This window comes from Leptodactylus fuscus, chromosome 1, assembly GCF_031893055.1.
Source record: "Leptodactylus fuscus isolate aLepFus1 chromosome 1, aLepFus1.hap2, whole genome shotgun sequence".
Taxonomy (NCBI): domain Eukaryota; kingdom Metazoa; phylum Chordata; class Amphibia; order Anura; family Leptodactylidae; genus Leptodactylus; species Leptodactylus fuscus.
The window spans coordinates 305,449,955-305,471,050 of NC_134265.1; the positions used below are offsets into that span (position 1 = coordinate 305,449,955).

Here is a 21,096-nt window from a genome sequence, read left to right on the forward strand (position 1 = left end):
GGAGCTGCAAGTAAGGGGTATGTAGCAGAGCAGCAGAATTCCACAGGGAGGCCAAGGCCATCTCAAGGGCATAGTTAGAGAAGTTGTGAAAAGCGTGTACCCAATCATAGACATTGTGAACTATGGAACTGAACTCCCCCATCCTCATTCTGCAACATCAATTTGGCCAGGGAAATCCTGGGTGGTCGTCCCCTCCTTATAAATGTAGTGAAAGCTGATCAGAGGCACCAGACATCATCATGTCTCAACAAAAGTGGCCCACTCTGCATGGGATATAGTAACCTGGAGAAACTAAGCATCTTCACCAGGTAGCACTTGCCTAGCAGTGGAAGTGGCAAGGACGTCCAGTGCTTCAGCTCCGCACCAATATTCCCAGTCAAGGACGAGTAGTTTGAATTGTGAACCGATTCTGGGGTTTTCACAATGATTAGCCTGCTCAGCTATCTAAGACATGCATGGAAAAACTAGTGGTATGATGAACAGAAGATTATTATTTCCTCTCACTGTTAAGTCCATGCATTCCTCCACTAGCTAAGCCATGCATGGAAAAAGTTGGAGGTAAGTTGACCAGATGAATATTCTCCCCATCCCTGGCTTGTTTTCTCTGAAATGCCCCTGTGCTTATCACAAGGTATCCTGTCAGGATTTTATTATACCCATGGATCAGATAACATAAATCTTCCTAGAGGTTCATTGTTAACAAATCATAGAAAAGTTTTATCGTGGGATGCAAAAAGGACCATGTATAGGTGAAGCTGTATATTAGCAGTAATTGTGGCAAAGTGCTGGTAAGGTAAAGTAACTTGGGGCCTGTTCACATGTATTTGTTGTACCAGCCTGTTTCCCTCTGGCGTAGTGCAGGAACATCAGAGAGAAACTGAAGAAGTCAGGCGCTAAATCAAAAAATATCTTGTTTAGTATTTTCCGTCTGACTTCCTAAGTGGTCCACACCGTATCTCATTGGAACGTACTGAGCCCTGGATGTATATCGGGTGCTACCTGATGGTGGATGAGGCAACCCCCTGCATACATCCCTCTCTAAACTGCATATCATACACCCTGTTCTCTGCTCATTTGGAATAGTACAGAAGAGGGGAGAGAGGCACTGTATCACTTTTGGAGATAACTCTGCATCTAAGGGGTTAACACCCAGAATCAATCTAAACCACAACATCTCTGATATTCCCACCCCCATCTCATACAAGGTGACCATCAATATCTGTGGCAGCCCAGGGTCTGATCTGTGACCCCAGTTCTGTCTCCTTCAGTCAGTGGCAGGTAGATAAAGCCTACAATAAATTGTGAGATATTTCTCATGTGCAAATTAACAAATACTGTCACCTGTCATCTAGAAATAAATGAAATGTCCTGGAGTCAGACATTGTATTCTGGTTTACATAGATCCGACAAGGAGAAATATCCAAGTTATTAAAAGTAAAGATTGAATGAAACATAATTTCTGTAAGTAACAATTGACGCTTTGCCAGGTCCATCAACATGCTGTGTAAAGAGCCTGGCAGCAGCTAGACTACTCAATCATGGAAACCCTTCAAAATGGGTAACAGAAGACCAATATAAAACACATTCATAGTAAGTCAAAGCTTCCCAAGTTTGTCCTCTAGCCTCAGCAGGGACTTGTAGCTTGGTTAACCAGAGGTGAATAGATATTGTCCGACAGAAGATCCAAGAACTTACAATTTCCCTTTAGAGCCACATGTGTTGTAGGTATAAAGGCATATGGTGCAAGAATAGCAACTAGATTTATCCTAGTTTTAACCTTTTTTAAAATACATTTTTGAGATTGTAATGAATTCGATATTACTGCTCCAACGTAACAAGCAGAGCCAAAGCGGCTTTCTCTGTCCTAGTGACCATCAGTCAAAGAAAGGAAAAAGCTCAAATCAAGTAATTGAAGTTATTATTGATATATAACAAAACAGATTGTTGTCTACTTTAGCACTTGATGTCCTGCCAGGTCCATCACCATAATGTAGAACACCTTTATTGGAGCTGGAGCTTCCACATCTTTTTAAAGTTTAAAGTGATTTTCTAAAGTTTACAATATAACCTGCAAAAACAAACAGGTTACGGCAGGAAAGTTCTGCACTCCGTATATTATTTGTGTTACCAGAATGCAACACATCAACCGTGCATATAGACCTGTTAGGGACACCTGAATCAATCAGTGTGTCCCCTTGTGAATCGGAGCCTCCATGTCCGAGCAATTGTTGTTTTTGTCAATATGCAAATGAGCCAATTGTATCAACTTTGGGTTGCCACTTACCTCTTTGGAGCAAAGCAAATGCCATCGTTGCTCCAAAGAGCTCATTTGCATATTGACACAAAATTTAATCTTTGCAGCCGAGGCACTGTATCAAAAGGGGGAAACACTTAGGGGGCATCAGGCAATAGTTCATGGTTTAAAGGAACATAACAAGAGGATCAAAGGTTACCGTATATACTCGAGTATAAGCCGAATTTTTCAGCACAGTTTTTGTGCTGAAAAAGCCCCTCGGCTTAAACTCGATTTAGCAAAAAAAAAATTATATATATTTTTAGGGGAGGAGGTGTATGACCAGCAGCAATATCAATGTATAGAATCTCCCAAAAAATAGTGGAAAAAAGAAGAAGCTTTAAAAAAAATTAAAAGTTCTAAATCCCTCCTTTCCCTAGAATAGACACAAAAGTAGAAAATGACTGAAATACATACACATTAGGTATCCCTGTGTCTGACAGTGCCCGGTCTACTGAATATAGGGAATCTGCAGTGCTCCTGTTCCGTCGGGAAGGGGTTAATAGGAGCGCTGCAGATACCCTATATTCAGCCAGGCTGAATTCCAAGTGTGGGGGGGGGGGAAACAGTCCTCAAGCTCAGGGAAGGGGCAGACAGACAACCAAAACACCCCCTCCCCTTTCCCAGCACCCACCATCTACTGCACCCAAAAACTCCGACCATTTTAATTTTTGAAATTTTCCAGTAGCTGCTGCATTTCCCCCCTAGGCTTATACTTGAGTCAATAAGTTTTCCCAGTTGTTTGTGGTAAAATTAGGGGCCTCGGCTTATATTCGGGTCGGCTTATACTCGAGTATATACGGTAATATTTGTCACACAATTCCATGTCTACTATGCATATATTATATTATATTATATACAGTGTTGTTGATGGTTAATTTATTGCAAGCCTATACTTTGTGATATTATATATCTGCGCTTTTTCCTGTTGTTCTAGATTCGTGTGTTTAGGCCTCCGAATTACTCGGGGACAATAGCTCTGGCATTGCTTGTGTCTCTAGTTGGTGGTTTGCTTTACCTGAGAAGAAATAATTTGGAATTCATCTACAACAAGACAGGCTGGGCTATGGCGGCTCTTGTAAGTATTACTTTATATTTTATAAGTTATGTCTGTCTGCTTGTGCTTGCTTCCTAGTACTCATTGCTTCTAACTTTTTTCTTTTTTTTTTTTTTTTTTTTTTCAAAATTTATCTAAAAGCGTATAGTCTGTTCATAGCATTCAACACTGGTCTAAAAGTTATGAAAGTGGGATAAACTTTCAGAATTACATAAACCATATAACATATTTCTTCAGATTTTAGATACTGTAACCATTGTTTTTTTATGAATTAATTTAATAATCATAGGTGGGAAATCTGTAGTTTTTTATATTCTGAAATTTGATTTTCATACTCAAAAACGAAGTCGAAAAGAAGCATAGGGGAAAAAAATACCTGTCAGTTTACCGAATATGTCTATTGTAGGCTTCTGTCCATAAAATAGTAGTTCTGGGGTATCCGGACTATAAGACACACCGGACCATAAGACGCACTAAGGTTTTAGAGGAGGAAAATAGGGGGAAAAAATTTTGAAGCAAAAAAAATTGTAAAGTATTTAATAACATAATAATAGAATATTTCACCAATATAAATAGAACCAGGGGTTTTCGGACACAGGGATACCAAATGTGTATGTGTTTCAACAGTAATTGTCTTTGTTTTATATAATCCGGTCTGTCATCAACTTGTATGGATGGAAAATGTCCTTTTATTGGAAAAAGCAGTACACCACGTATCAGTCCACACTGGGACCTTTCTCAAGAGCTAGTGTGGGCCGATACGTGGTGTACTGCTTTTTCCAATAACAGGACATTTTCCATCCATAAAAGTTGCTGGCAGACCGGATTGTTTTTTCTATTGCAAACCCTTTTGCCTGGAGAGGGGTTTCTGCCATGCAATTTGTGGGATAATCCCCAGATTTGCTGGTGCTGCTGCAATTATTTTTCTTTGAAATATATATATATATACACACACACACCGTATTTTCCGGCATATAAGACGTCTGGGCGTAAAATACCACTGTAACACTGGACTTCTCATGCCCTGTTGTTTTAATTAAAATTGTTTCATGCACTTTGTGCACAGGTTTGGCATTCATGGATGGAAAGAGACACCCACAACATGCTGTATTTTTCATTCTGATGTTAGGAGGCATTCAGGGTCTAAACTAATGTGGTGGATGTCAGAAGAAATACTATAGAAAGAAATAGGATCAACTCTAATTTCAGATCTCATTCCTGCAGTGAAGCTATGCAAGAAGAGAAAAAGGGGCGGGCCAGGTGGAATGAGGCGTGGTTTTCTCTGCAAGCTTCAAACCACACCTCCTTCATCCGTCTGGCCCGCCCCTCCTTCCCTGCCTCTCATATCTCGCTCCTGCAATCACGCTACACAGGAGGGAAGGAGGGGCAGGCCAGACAGTTGAAGGAGGTGTGTTTTTCTCGGCACAGCGCTGCTCTCCTTTTTCTTCGCACTGACGTGACAGGGACGGGACACAGACGCACAGACGCTGCATTCGGACTATAAGACGAACCCCTATTTTTCTCCCATATTTGGAGGAAAAAAAGTGTGTTATAGTTCTACACTGCTGCTCTCGAAAACCGCTTCCCTGTTGGGAGCTTGTGGCCAATTCATGATTTGTGTGCCTAGTCATAAATAAGGCACCTAAACAGAAAAATACCAGTTCCATCCTGGCATACATTTCTGGCATCATTTAGCCAGGAAGCTGACATAACTGATTATAAATATTTTGGATCAATGACACCACTCCCATGACCCCAATTTGAGGAAAATGGCATACTTAAGAAGATGCAATTTTTGTGCATAGCATCTGTTTATTGTAATAAAAATTGTGACCCTCTTTCATGGCTTGTATGCCAGTTTTGTGGCGCACAAGTCATGATAGATGACCACCTATTCATGTTTGATATCCTCGGGCACATGCGATTATATATACCGCTAGAAAGCCAACAGTGTGCTGAATTCAGCGTACTGTCGGCTTTCCTGTTATCTGCCCCAGTGCTGGAAATATTGGTGTTGTTATGGATTTCTGCCCACTGTCAGAAGGGCATTCCTGACAATCTAGCTGGTTTGTGAGGAACGTGTCCACGACTGAACTCGTCCATAGCCTGTACTGTCAGAGGGTACGTACCTTAATGCCCATCAATGAGGCTACGTTGAAGAAAGCCGCCCACTACTAGTCTTTGGACAAGTACAGTTGTTTCCTCACAGCTCAACGTCAACGTGTCAACGCCCCCTCTGATAGTACAGGGCTATGGACGAGTACTGTCTGGAGGGGTGTTCCTCAAAGCCCAGCTAGACTGTCAGGAACGCCATTCTGACAGTGGGCAGAGATCGGTAACAGCACCAATATCTCCATCCCTGGGGCACATAACGGGAATGCCAACAATGCGCTGAATTCAATGCACTGTTGGCTTTCTAGCATTATATAAAACCGCATGTGCCCGAGAACATGAAACATCCTCTCTAAAGCACTTCCCATATCCATTTCCCCCATCCTGCAGCAATTTGGCGTGAACTAAAGCACACAGGCTGTGGTGGCATGGTATTACATGCTTATATACAGTTTATGCTGCATATAAACACATACTCTTCTGCAGAACCATACACAGTACAATGTGTCCTTTTATAGATAGTTTCAAGGCTTCGGATCCCTGTATACATGCAGTCTGCACATTAGACATTAGTTCAGGGTCATGTGTTTCAACTCATTTCACTCAGCTCTGATGGATTTACTGAGATGCAAACATCTTTCTCAGCCAAAAACCATCTTCCACTGAAAAGCTCCACGGTAACATCTCCATTATCTTTGCACAGTGAAGTGTCCACTGTCAAGTTCCCTGACATATTGTTTATAACACTGTCAGCTCTGGAGATCCAGCAATGCATACTCACTATCAGATGAAAGGGAGAAGGCGCTGAGTACATATTAGGAGAAAACGGGTGCACATTTGTGTTAGTATTACCGAAAAATTGACACCATCAGTCATTGCCTCCTGGAAAAAGGAACAATTCCAGATCATCATCTATTGCGGTTTTAGAGAAGACGCGGTAAAATGCAGTATTCTATTTAGTTGTAGCATCATTTCACATGTATGTTCTATGCAAAGATTATACATGTTGTTTCTTTTACAATAGTTGCTTTATCAGGGTGTTATCTTTATCAGGGTGTTCTATATTGGCCTATAATGACTATACAACTCTTGTACTCCTGGTTCACGAGAATGTGTTTCTCCATCCATGGTCACGTTTAATAGGCGAAACACTTACATCACTACATTTACAATTGTTGTTGTGTTAAAGGGAATCTATGGAATGGAAAATACTGTTCAGTCTGTAGGCAGCAAGTTATATGAACAGGTTGAAATATAGGTTTGTGCATGATATTGAAGTCAGTTGGTCAAACGTCCAACTTCAATGTCTTCATAAATGTCAGCCATTGTGAAAGAGAGGCATTATAGCGCCTCTAATTCAGGAAGCCTGATGTTTTTATCCTATTGGAATTAAATGGAACTTTTTAGGGGAGATGGCAGTGGATTTTGACGCGGAATCCACCTCAAAATATGCTGCCAAAACCAGCTCCCATTCACTTCAATGGGAGCCACTTGCTTTTTTTCCGATAGCTAGTAGTGCAGAAAAGTAGCGAGATGAACGTTGTTGCCGAAGGATTCCGTGGCTGAATCAACCGAGGCGTCCGTGGTGCAAGGCTCCCTCCCAATTAGGCCCATTCATTTGGGCCTAATCAGGAGTGGAATGCCGCGACGAGATGCCAGTGAACCGGAATCCGTCGCGGCTAGCCGCGTGGAATGTTCACACGTGGAATGCAAATTCCGCAATGTAAATATACCCATAGGCAAACACAGCCGAAGTTATGTCAAAATGAAAAGTGACATTACTATACTGTTCAGACCCTAGAGCAATAGATGGAGGCCCAAAGAAGTTGAAATTTGTATTGTAGTCTATGGGAACTGCAATCAAAAGATTGCAGCTTAAAGCCGCGTGGGTAGGGGGCTAATAAAATAGTTTTAAATTTTTTCAAAAAAAAAAACAATAAAAAAGTAAAAATTCAAATCACCCCTCTTTCCCTAGATTTGAAATAAAAGTAAATAAATATGAACATATTATACATCCCTGGGTCATTCTTTTCTGTGAAGTCTATGAATGGATTTAGTCTCTGTGAATTGACTAATATATAACTTAATTTGAATCAACACTAAAATGGCTTATATCTTTAGGCTGAGTTCAAACAGGGTATTTTGGTCCAGAATTTGTCGCGAAGGCTGCCTCAGATTCTGGACCAAAAAAACAGTAGCCGTGACTGGATGCTGGTGCAGTCTTGTGTGTAAGGGATGGTTCACATGGAGTTCCGCGTGTACACACTCGCAGCACTCCACTCCGGATTAAGCCCAATGATTGCGCCTAGTCGGGAGGGAGTGTCTTCAGGTGGACGTCCGTGGCTGAATCGACCTTTGAATCCGCCTGAAGAAAGGACATGTCACCACTTTTTTTCCCGCTTACGGGGACAAACCACTTGTGTAAAAAAGAAATGATTTCAATGGGAGACTGTATTTGGTCAGGACTTTGACGCGGATTCTGCGTCAAAATCCTGACCAAAAAACCCCATCTGAAATTAGAATAGCTGAATGGATTTGGAAAAAACAAAAATGCTCAGACCCGGTTCACATCTGCGTTCAAGCCATTTTGTTCCCCGATCCGCATGAAATATACGGAGAGAAAAGTCCTGTAGACTGCATTTTTCTCTCCACATTTTTCGTGCGGAAACCACACGGACCACATTATAGTCTATGAAGTCGGTGGATTTCCTTAGGTAACCACTTTATGTGGATTGGTTTCCTTTCGGGGGGAGGAGGGGAAGCGATGTGAACTGGGCCTTAGATGATGTATTTTGTAGACCTGGTGATGGGTCTTCTTTAAACTTCCTTTCTTTAATCTGCTTCTTTTTTCCCCGGCTTGTATTTTTTTTTATTATATTACTATGTAAGTATCTATTACCTCCCTGGTTTTGGAATTTGCTTAAAGCCTTATTTAGAATATTAGATTTTTGCACCTGTTGTCATTCCTGTTTCTATGTCGTTTTAATGATTCTTTTCACATTTCGCACAGACATAGGAACCTACCGTATGTTACACATTGGAATTTGTACTGTGAAATTCTACTCTTTCTGTAAAAAAAAAAGGTTGCCTTGGCTGCCTATTAAATTTCCATCTAGTGCATTTCAAGAGCATCCCATGGCTTTCCCTTCAGTAGTTATTACAGATTATGATGCTATTTGACAACCACTGAAGTGGTTTCATCCCTTATGAAATGGGCCTTATTGTTTCCATTGCTACTTTGCAGTCATTTGCTTTCTTAGCAAGCATAGAAACCATTGGTTTATTATATTTAGTCCTGAATTTCTCCCCAAGTCTGCCTTTTACTATGAGTTACTGAGCGTATGTTAAAGCATATTCGTGTTTGTTTATTTACTACAAATGTAATCTATACAAATGTCAACAAAATTAACAAGATCTTCAATCCCTGCATGAAATTGCATTTCATTAGAAAGGTGCGATAAACTCTCAGAGCAATGCACTTCAAAGGTAGGAAATTGGAATTGATGTACTGTAGAAAAGCAAGAAAGCTATTTATTCCAATGCAAGAGAATATACCCAAAGTGATTTAAGCTCCTATTTTATCGTTTTTTAAAACAAGTCAATTTTAAAGTTCATAAAACAAGGTAAGTTACCGAATCCTACACAGTAATAACTTTCAGGGAATATATTATGTTCTTTAGGAGAGAAACCGAATCAGCAAAGAGCCAAACAATAACTAGATCTACACATGAAGCTAATTCATCACAGACTAAATTAATCTATTCTGCTTATTTTAGGGCCCGTGCACACAGAGTAAACGCGCGCTCATTTTTCCATAATACATGTGTAAAAATCAGACTCCCATTGACTTCAATGACATTTTTTATATGCGTTTTTTGGCGCTTTTTTTTACCCTTGTTAAAAATGTAATTGAAGTCAATGGGAGTCTGATTTTTACACGTGTATTCTTTACACTTGTATTGTGCAAAAATGAGCGTGCGTTTACTCCGTGTGCACGGGCCCTTATGTAGGATTTTTATGGCTATCTCAAAGTATGTAATGTATGCAACAGCACATCTGTCTCTTCTCAATTATCAGCCTATAACCTTGTTCACACTGCAGTATTCTGGTCAGTATTTTGCATCAGTATTTGAAAGCCAAAGCCAGGAATGGAAAATACTAGAAAAATGTGTACTTCTTCTATGTTGTAGACCAACTCAGAGCACTAACAGTCTCTACCAGGTGCTGGGTCATGAGGGTGCCCCAAAGGCCCCGCTGCCACATAAAATATACCACTATTAAGTAGCACAAGTTTCGGTACAGATACATGTACAGATTTTGCATTGTAGCCCATGACCTTTCAATTACACTCCTGTATCCCTCCTTATATTGGCTAATCCAAAATAAATATGGTATCAGCTTATAGTGTGTTCTTAAAATAATTCTTATAATAAGCATAACCAGTCAAATTTATTAAGGCATATTGAGCTTAGGCATTTTTTTTTCTAAATTCCCTAGTGAGCCACTATCCATGCATAACCATTGGTATATACCTAGACAAAGACAAGACACTTGACTTGGATTTCTGAACTGCTTCGAACTCAGGTTCAACCTATTGGAACCAGCACCTGGCACCCGAGTCGCTTCACATCTTTTTGGGGGGTTTTTTTGTTTTGTTTTTTTAAAATTTTTATTGCAAATTTTATGATACAACAGGGTCTGAAATAGACCAAAAAAATAAACACAAATGAACACAAAAAAGAAAAACTGCTGGTATGAGCAGTACATCAACATTACCGGACCACCAGGGAACCCCGGGAAGGTCCAGCCATGGTAGGAGAAGAAGGTCGCTTTACATCTTTCCGCCTCTACCTGTTTATGATGTATTTCCTGTATTATGGGGCTAGCTTTACTATGAAGTCTGTCCGCTCCAATAGTACAGGTGAATCATACTGAACTGGTAGAGGAGGGAGGACACATGTGAGCGCCAGGTGCTGGTTCTGATTCGGTGAATCTGAGTTGGAACAAGTCCAGAAATCCAGGGCTAAACCTTTGCGGAAACCTGAGCTTTGTGCTAAATTAGAATCCGTCCAGGAAGTAGGTGCGTACAAAACCCCATTCCCCATTTCTCTTTCTCAGCTATCTATCCCTTAATGCATCAGCGCAGCATCACTTGGGAAGCTATAGACAGTATCATTACTGCATGCTGGGGTACAGTGTAATTTTTTTCTCCCCCTTTGAAGAGCCTATGTGGAACAGTCCACCATATAGGAAGTCATGGACTTGTGCATTATCCCATGTAGATTTTATCTGGTCAGAATAAGATCACATTCAGAAGAAAGGATTCAGCTAGAAAGAAGTCACTAAATCAAGTAATACTATCTGAATTCTATATATTGGGGAATAGGTGCATGATGATGATGATAGGAAAATACGCTGGAGTGCTTATTTTAGTACAGATGTTTCAGGCTTCTCCGTCCATAATACTACTAGATTTGCAAAGAAGCCGCACCACACCCTATGAGTCATTGGTACGTTATACTTGTAAGTTTCCGTTATTGAGATATTACTGGTCAAAATAGCGCTGCAAGTCGCACTGTAACGTCCAACATTTATGATCTGATCTGCTGCAAAGGCCCTTAAAGGTGGACATCGCCCAAGACGATTCACACAAGTCACTTTCCTACAGCTATTACTCTTGTTACTGACAATTTTTATATCCCGTTTTACAGGAAACTTCTAAATACTGCAGTCTAAATGAAAGTATAGATTAAGACGGCGGTGGTGTTATTTTATTATAATGTTACACCACCTGTTCTCTGTCCCTGGAGGAAGACGATCCTCGTGAAAAAACTACAAGGTGTTGGAGGAGCTGCTATTGGGATTCTCACTATTATAAATAAGACCTCGTGCTCATGTTGATAAAAATGGACGTTAAAAATGATGCCGTGTTAATTTCTTTTAATGGCCATTTTACATCCAAAACCCTTTTGGTCTAGCAGCTTTTTCATGCGTTGTATACCAGAGAACTGCTGTATAAGGCCTAACCTGCAGCTATGTGTTCTGAATACAGAAAAACATCCATTACACGACCATTTCTGACTAAATGAGGCTTTAGCTCCTCAACAACTGATCACAATGTTTCATTGAACAGTATATGGCTATACACCTTTGTCTGTCAGTATACTGTATGATTTTTCTGGCCTAACATCTCAGCTGTGTATTTCCAAGTAATTCATATTCTTCCTACAGCCTTTTTTTTTGCTGACACATATATAATGCATCCCCTTACAAGGATATTCTCCTCGAGGCAATGAAAGGAATTAAATATATTTGTATACTACATTATCAAGCCAATTCCCAAATTATTTTGTGCGTTTTAATAGTCAACTAAAGTGATGAAAAGTGGCTGTTTTTGCCCGAATTTGCTTTCAGAAATAATTGCATTGCTCTCATTTATGGTCATGGCGAGATTAAATGTGACACTGGTTGGTTGTACTGTTTGAAAATGTGCTAAATTGAATTAGGAATTCAGATGGCTACATGACCTCTTAGCTGGGAGGTATAGAACATTATGACACCCGCAACGCTTGTCATATGATTTAGTATCCTGTGAATAGCTGGTAAGCTTAAACACAGTGCACTAAACTGGAGCCGCACCACGGGAGGGTAATAGAGCTAAGAGAAATGGGGCTTATCTATTGTTTAATTTTTATCTAGTTGTCAGTAGAAATATATTAACTCTTTGAAGACTGAGACGGACTATTATGGGCCTTCATCATGCTGGAGCCATAACTCTTTTCTCTTTGCATTAGATCAGATATTAAAGGGCTATTTCATCTGATGCACTTATTACGTATTCATAGGATATGACATAAATGTGGAATGGATATTGACCCAACTTATCTTGAACTGGGATCCTCTAACACTTTCAGAACGGATAGAAGGCCATACTCACTTGTGTCTCTCCATTCATGTCTTTGAAAGTTCAAGTAGGTTCAGGTTTTGGGGGTTTTTTTGGAACTCCCATAACCATGATTGGAGGGACCCGTGAATGTGTAACCATCTATCCACTCTACGATGGTGGACATTGGACCTAACCTGGAAGTACTAGAGAAGAGACTAGTAGAGGTAGAGGACAAACCCCAACAATTTGGATGTTCTGACTATGCCATAGGTCAGAGGTAGGGAACCTTGGCTCTCCAACTGCTGTGAAACTACAACTCCCAACATGCTCCATTCACTTCCATGGGAGTTCCAAGAACAGCAGAGCAAGTATGCATGCTGGGAGTTTTGCAACAGCTGGAGTGCCAAGGTTCCCTACCCCTGCCATAGATCAAAGTGTCCCGTCCCGGTGACTTATTTCTTTAAACGTCAGGGACACATGTTGTGTATTTGGAGCAGAATAGTTAGCTACTGTGAAATCGCAGTTGGTTATTCCACTGTATAGTGGATAGGATTTAAAGAAATACCATCTACACTATGCAGAAATAAAACTGTAGTGCAAAGTATCTTGTGGTTTCAAACACACAGCATGTCAGTCATTGCTTCAAGCTTATATGCTGTTTTCAGCTTGTGCAACGCAAAGGTTAAAAGCAGGAACAGGCACCCAAAGAATTGCGGAGTTTAACAGTCCCTGAAAAGTGGAGAAATTGCAGAAAAATAGTTGCATCGGATACGGTTTTGGAAATTGCAGCATATCAATTATAATTATATATCTACAGGAGCACCAACCTCTTCCCTATAGGTATAACTGAAGCAGAAAAGTCTGTAGAGGAATCCTTTGCGGACTTTCTATGAAGAGTGCTGTGTGAAAAACCGGAATGCGTTGCCGCTGTGGTTTTCCAACAGCGCTTTCTTGTTGTGACCCGCTATATAGGTCCTTAGCCTATAAAAGCTTCCTGTACCCAACTACAAGGTTAAACTAGTGACATAAGAAAAACATTACTGCTAAGTTTTGATTTTTGAACAAAGATGTATGTTATTTTATTTTCAAGACAGAAAGTATACAAGACTGTGTATTTTTTTCCCTTTTATGCCCTTTAGTTATCTATTCCTTCAGAACTGCTGATGTATAATTTGTTAACACGTCTTTTGGACCAGAGTTGTAGGTCTGTAAATGTCATTGTCCCCACGGGAAGAGTATAAAAATAAATGAGTCAAGAATAATGTAAAGTTATGAGAGAAAATTATAAATAGCAATAATACTTCACAACATAATGTAACATCACATGGCCATGTACAATTCTAGCGTGACAGAATGCAGTTACAAAAAATGTAATGAGCTTGGCTGGTTTGGAAAACCAAATTCCAGCTAACCCTGTGAGCACATTCTCAGTTAATATTTTTTATTGTGTTTCTATAGCGCTAGCATGCTTCATGGTGCTGTACAAAGCTTGTTATTACTCACATTGGTGCTCACAATCTAAATTCCACATTCTCCTATCAGAATGTTTTTGGAATATGTGGGGAAAACCAGAGGAGACCCAAGCAAAAACAGCGAGAACATGTAGAATATATGCAGATGGTGCCCTTGGGTTTTTTCAGACACTGGATCCCAGCACTGACTGGCAAGCCTCTTCTGGGTGGTATCACAGAGTGTTTTTTTTTGTTTGTTTTTTTAAAAAGGCATTTTGGGTTGGTTTTTTTGTGTTGGATTGTCGCCCTAAAATGCTGCAGTCAAATGTAAAAGACTTTTGTGAAATCTAATATGCAATACAAATGGTGCAGATTTGCTAAGCAAAATGCACCAGAACCAGAATTTATAGTATATGGTCTAGTATTCCTTGCACCACGTATGCCTTGCACCACATTTATCAAGCGTTGTAGATACTTTTTAGACTCTTTTATGACTTTCCAGGACTGTGCCTTCATGGAAATGGGATGTACCGGTAGTTTCGTGGAAAGTGTGTATGGCCCTAGAGTGACACTGTATTCCAAAGAAGTCTCACATATTGGCACATTTTTCTGATGTAAACTAAGCCAACTGGTGGGGGAATAAAGTTAGAATAGATAGTCTAATAATGTGACAGATTTATCAAACAGCATTAGACATTTTGATGAGCCTAATACAGTTTAAGACTGGCTAGTCTGAGTTTGAACCATCTTTTAGTATTGGTTAATCTGCCCAGATACGTTTTTTTGTTTGTTTGTGATGTTTTGGTGGCACTTTTTTACCTTTTTTTTTCCAAAAAATAAATAAATAAAAGCACGGTCTAAGTACCGTGTTTTCCAATGTATAAGACGACTGGGCATATAAGTCGACCTCCAACTTTTCCAGTTAAAATATAGAGTTTGGGATATACTTGCGGTATAAGACTACCCCTCTTCTGTGGGGTCCCTCTTCTTAATGCACACTTACCGCTTAACATACTCTTCAATGCTTTTTTATTTGCTTTCCAGTCCTGATCCATCTTTTCTGCAAAGGAGGGTTCACACTACCACAGCTGACCACAGCGGGGTTTCTGTCCTAAACCCCGGAGAAACAGGACAGGCGATGGCTGCCAGCGGTCTACTTTACAACCCATTCATTTGAATGGGTTGTAAAGCACACCGCCAGTGTCTGTATGCAGCCTTTTATACCATTTTGGTGAATGTCTATTGCTTAGATCATCTCTAATTTAAATCAGAGGCGAAACAATGAAAAAAACGGCGGTTTGGCTCTTTTCATTTTAATGTTCACCGTACAGGAAAAATATTTTATAAGTGGAGAGGGCATTTTCGGACATAGTAATAATATGTATGTGTATCACAGTAATGTATATCACAGTAATTTTTTTACTTTTATATGTATTCTAGGGTAAAGAGGTTATTTACAACTTTTGGTTTTTGGGGGTCTTTTTTATTTTTATTTTTTAACTTTTTTTTAAAACCATTTTATTAGCCCTTACCTATGAGAGAGGCTTACTATATGAATAAGTAATATGATTTTTTTCACAGTAATTTCACATGTAAGTCACTCTGTCCATATACTGAAATATGTTGTATCACTGTACAATAATATGCATTGGAACACAGGAAAATATTTCATTCAACATATTTTGTGTTTATTTTAGTGTGTCGTGTTTGCAATGACATCTGGACAAATGTGGAATCATATACGTGGACCCCCATATGCACATAAAAACCCACAAAACGGTCAAGTGGTACGTATATTGTTTCTATTTTATACTATTTGTGTGCTTTGTAGGATTAGATGAATTTGTCTGTAGAGAGTGGGTTTATTTGCTAAAAAAAGAAAAATAATGAATGATGAACTAGGCGACCGCCATCTCTACTGAATGTAGCATCTACACTAAAGAATAACAATATTTCCCGCACTATGTCAGTCCTTTACATTCCCGGTAAAGAGGTTTACTGCAGATGGGTAGGTTTTATTTTTAGGTCATATGACATATTGTCTATTGTATTCAGAAAGTAAAACAGGGTAAACCAAAACTTTTATTTTATCCTCATCCATTATCAGTGGATAAAGCTTTTTATGGAGTTCTGTAGGTTACAGAAGCCTTAGGATAAGTTATCAACTGATGATCAGCAGGGTCCTACACCCAGGCCCCCACCGCTCAGCTGTGTGAAGAGTGCTGCAGCCTCTTTATGAAAAACTAAGCGCAACGTGTGCACCATACAGTGGCTGTGCCTAGTATTGCAGCTCAGCCTCATTCATTTGAATAGCTGCAAACAGGCCAAGTGACTGATATACATGACACATGGCCTGTGAAGCAGCAAGTGCTGCCACTTCAAAGAGCTGATAAATGGGGGTCCAGGTTTCGGGTAACTGCTGATGCACAATTGATGATTTGTGCTAAATGCAATAGGAAAACCCCTTTAATGTTTCTCACTGTGGTGGGATAAAATCCAAAAGCCTTAAATTGATAATGCCATTGGTTTATCCTATGGATATGCCATAAATGTCTGATAGACATGGGACTCACTTGTGGGACCGGCGTCTATGGACCTATGGCTGGCTGGAAGAGGTGGCCCAGACCCTGTGCCTGCCTACTTGCCTCAACTACCCTAGGCGATAGAGGGCAACTGGGCGACAGTCCCTTCTCTAGGTGTTACACAGGACAAGACGAAACAACACAGAAGCAGAGTCAGCAAGCCGAGGTCAAATCATAGAGACAAACAGTACCAAATAGAAATCCTAAAGAGTAGTAACAAGGAAAGCCAAAGGTCAGAAGTCAGTGAATACAATACAATAGCAAAGAGAACTGCTTAGCCAGGACAGAATCACAATAACCATCATACATATGTGAGCTGATGACCTGTTTATAGGAAGTCCGGAACCCGCCCAAGACTTGACTGGTAGATAGGCTGTCAATCACAAAGGAAACAACAGTTAACCCTAAGGGTAAGTTCACATGGGGTATTTTGGTCAGAATTTTGAGGCCGTATCCGTCTCAAAATCCTGACCAAAAGGACGGCTCCCATTGAAATCAATGGGAGCTGGTCAGTTCTTTTTTTCAGGAAGAAGCGACATGCTCATTCTTTCAGGTGGATTCGCCTCACGACATCTGCCTGAAGACACTCCCTCCTGACTAGGCTCATTCATTTGGCCCTAATCTGGAGCAGAGTGCACGATTGGATGTCTGTACACTGCAACGGCATCCAGTCGCAGCTACCTGTATTTTGGTCGGACCAAAATACCCCGTGTGAACTTACCCTAATAGTGCCAACACAAAATGTTCCAGAGTCCAGGAGCAGGTAATCATGAGCGGACATGCCTCCTGCGCCGTACAATTCGGCCAGAGGATGGCACAGAATTTCCAACAGGTGTGGCAGTAACAAGGAGTTTATTGAGCAGGAAGGATAAATATAAGAACCTCCTATATATTTTCTCATTCCATTTGTAGCCATTCTTGGCTTTGGCTCAAAAAACGCAGCAAAATCTGCTACTGAAAAAGCTGTGTTTCCGCAATGTGGGGCCTTAGCCTTAAAGAGATAACTTTATTACATCTGTACAATACTTCTAATCCTTTAGAGACTTTGTATACATGATGCAAAATAGAAGATATACGCCTTACACATATTAAAAAACTAAAATATGTTTAATATGTCAAAAATATGCTGCAAAAGGAAAATACAGTCAAAAAGCCATTTAAACATAACAGTAACTAACAGTAACAAGTAAAATTTCCGATTCTTTTTTCAGTCTATCCGCTCCCTCTCACTCGTGGACTCTCAGTCCGTTGTGTTCTTCCTTTCCTGGCAGCTCATCGTCTCACTATAGATAATCCCCTGAAGTATACATCCACATATCTAAAGTGAATAATTAATCTGTCCTGTCCTTAAAGGGATCTAAACAATCGTAAGGCCTGTCATAAACATGTCTTTCAAACTTTCTTGATATGGAGTATATGGAGTCTTACTGTATGTTGGCTGCCAGTATACATCACTGCCGCATAAATCAGAAATGTTATTTATTTATAGCGTGTTTTACAGAGAGAAAATGCTTTGAGAAATGTTCCTATTTTCGAGTATGTTCCATGTACATAATATATGTAGCTCCTTTTTTCAATTTCATTACTGAGCATTAAAGATTTAATTTTCTAGGCCGCATTTGTTGCTATTTCAAGCCGTTGTCGTCATTTCTATGATACATGGAATAGTAGAAGAATATTCCTCTATCTATGAATATTAGTTACATAAAGGGGCTGAGAGTGACTTCAACCTAAATTATTTCTATTGCCGTCATGTGGTTATACCCATAAAACAGCATCAATGAAAAGGAGCCTTAGTAATCTCTTAATGGACGGACGTTTTTAGCATTTTTGCGTACGTGGTGTTTTAATCACCTTCACTTTTCTATTTGTTAGCCTATCAAAATAATTTAAAAAAAAATTACATAAAAAACACAAACTGTTTACTAACACGGCAGTTTTTTTTTTCTTTTAGTGAATTCAGAGTAAACTATACACAAATTTAAAAAAAAATCTATTAATCAAAAATGAAAAGATTTTTTTTAATTTGCAATTTGAATTTAAAAAAATTTACTTTTGTTTTTTTCTTTTTTTAATTTGTAGTATTGTAAGGTGATTTGAATAGGGTCCCAATTACAAGAGAAGACAAGTGCAATACTGTCATTTTTTTTTTTTTCATTTTTTTTATAAGCTTAATTTTTATATTTTCATGAGTGGTAAAAATTACATGTCAAAAAGGTTTATCCAGGACCTGAAGGTAATTGATACTGATGACCTATTCATCCCACCAGAAGCCGTATACTAGGTATACAGCTAGAAGCAGCTCTGCTCCTACTCTAGTGAATGGGGGTGGGGCTGCAGTACCAGGCACCACCACTACAGTGTATGGAATACCATACATTGCATATAGCTTCCAATCTATATAATCTAGCAGTGATACCAAGGAATGAAGTATAAATGACAACAATGGCCTAACACGGCTAACTCCATCATGGGTCAGCCCTTAAGGAGACCATAGTAATATAGGCATAGGATAATCAGAACATTATGCAGGGAGGGGAAGACAGGACACGGGGAAGAAAAAATAGGAGGAGGAGAGGGGGTAATAAAACAGGGAATGGAAGAGATCAGACTCCATGCGTTATACAGAAGGTGTCCCAGTGAGACCATACAGCTTGGGACACCTCAGTAGTGTTGTTGAGGGTAACAGTCAGAAACTCAAGGCTTCGGACGTGCTTCATCCTAGCCAACAACTCAGCACCCGAAGCGGGAAGGGATACCTTCCAATGGAGGGCTATAAGGGTCTTGGCAGCAGAGCAGAGGTACAGAAACAATTTAGATGCTGTCTTACCCAGGTGTCTAGGTGGCAAGATAATCAAGTAGATGAAGGGATCTAGCGGGACTCCCTGTATGAAGAGTGTCAGTTACCACCTTAAACTCCTGCCAGAAGAGGTGAATGGATGGGCAGTCCCAAAAAATATGAAAAAGGGTGAGTATGCCAGAGGCAACTATAGCAGGAGGGGAGATCAGGGAGTGTGAGCCAAGGTGTGGTACCAGTGAATAAGAAGTTTGTACGGGGTTTCCTGGAATGTTATACAGGTGGAAAACTTCCTGAGACCAAATAATCTGCCATTTACTGGGCGAGATCTGCCTTGCCAGATCCTCCAAAGAGATCTACCGACCATGGGTAGAAGGAAACCACCCCTCCGGAGACAAGAGAAGTGTATAAATTCCTTAAATTCCTTCCCAGTGGACCTGTGTGTTCAGTTTTAATTTAAGTTTTTAGAGGAATTTTCCATTTTCCTCTTTTTACAGTGTTCACCAAGTCGGATAAATATGGTATTTAAATAGTTTGTAGATGTATTCATAGCATCACTCCATTCACAATTACCATGGCAGTAGTCATAAGTCAGACACAGGCTGATGTACAACACCGTTCATATGTCGATTATATCCCTAGAATACGAGATGCTGAAAATATTGATTTAAAGCATACAATTTCCCAATCTATCTGGTTTTGCCTAGAGTAAACCTGCAGTCTCAGAGGGACCAATAGTACGTTAAATGGAAGCATACCGAGTTTTCATGTTTGTTGAATTTTTATCAGCTTATTTTTCTGGAATGCCTCAGTATTCTGCGTGAATATTCCAGTTTTGGAGATATGTTAGTAGCAGCCACCACTGAGTAAGAGAAGTGCCTTCGGCATCCTGGGGTGTTGTCGTGTTATATCAGCCAAGGTAGAATATTACATATTGAGCTTTTGTGCCTTAATGATTATATTTGACTCTTCAAGCATCTAAATTGGTTGTGATCCTTTCATGAATGTATAATAATAAGGTAAAGAGAGTCCTCGCTTGGTCTTTTGATTTCTACTCTACATCACTGCTCTGTTTTTAAGACTCCACTGGGACTATCTAGAAATGGAGTCAATGCAGATCACTTTATTTTAAGTAATTGATTTTGCTGCATGGTTTTAGAATTCATGATATTCTTTATCTTGGCTTCATTAACCGAGAAACACATTTTATTGCTTGTGTTATTTTATCCGACCATATAATTAGACCCCAAAAATATGATTTTTAGCATTATTAATTGTAAATTTCCCATGATATTCCTTCCTAGAAACTGGAAGTGTGTATTCACTTATCTATATTCTGTTATTCCTTGCTACAATGTATCATATTAATAACTCCAATGCGAATTCTGTGAACTGCAGTCAATTACTTCCTTTGTCAAAGGCAGACACTGTCCAAATTTGACAATATTAAGACTGTTTTGTCCTAAATGGCATTGGAAGATTTAACTTGTGAAAGCTAATTCATTGTTTGCAAAGGCCTGAGAATAGTAAAATATGGAAGTCGACATTAAACTAATGGTTCTTTCACTGGAAAAGTTTAACAAGGATGTATACCGTATAAAAATTGGTAGATGTTGCTTTGCCATTCATTTAAACTGACATCCTATTAGAGGCTTTCTAGGATAAATAAGAGTTTTCAGTATGCTAAATATTTCTAACCAGATTGTATACCTCATGCTGGAAATCTCAGGAGGGCGCAATTTTTTGTTATGGTCATCGTCCTATTTACTTCTTCCTCTCTATAGTGATCGAAGTCCTGCATGTGTTTTGTACTGATCTGATTGCTCCTTCCCAATGCTTACCCCATTGATCAGGGTAGGGATGCAAGATCTGAAGTAGTCTATTAGAAAATTGCTTGTTCTCTAGTACTAGTCTTTTC

At 39.6% G+C, this 21,096-nt stretch overlaps 1 protein-coding gene across 1 annotated transcript in view; it reads left to right on the forward strand.

Annotated features, from left to right (window-relative positions):
• The window catches only part of TUSC3 (tumor suppressor candidate 3), a 179,744-nt gene that overhangs the window by 127,384 nt on the left and 31,264 nt on the right, over nt 1-21,096 (forward strand). Inside the window, exons 5-6 of the mRNA XM_075258749.1 lie at nt 3,231-3,371; nt 15,497-15,586. Of these exons, the coding sequence (XP_075114850.1) occupies nt 3,231-3,371; nt 15,497-15,586 (231 nt within the window). The remainder of the gene's footprint in view (nt 1-3,230; nt 3,372-15,496; nt 15,587-21,096) is intronic.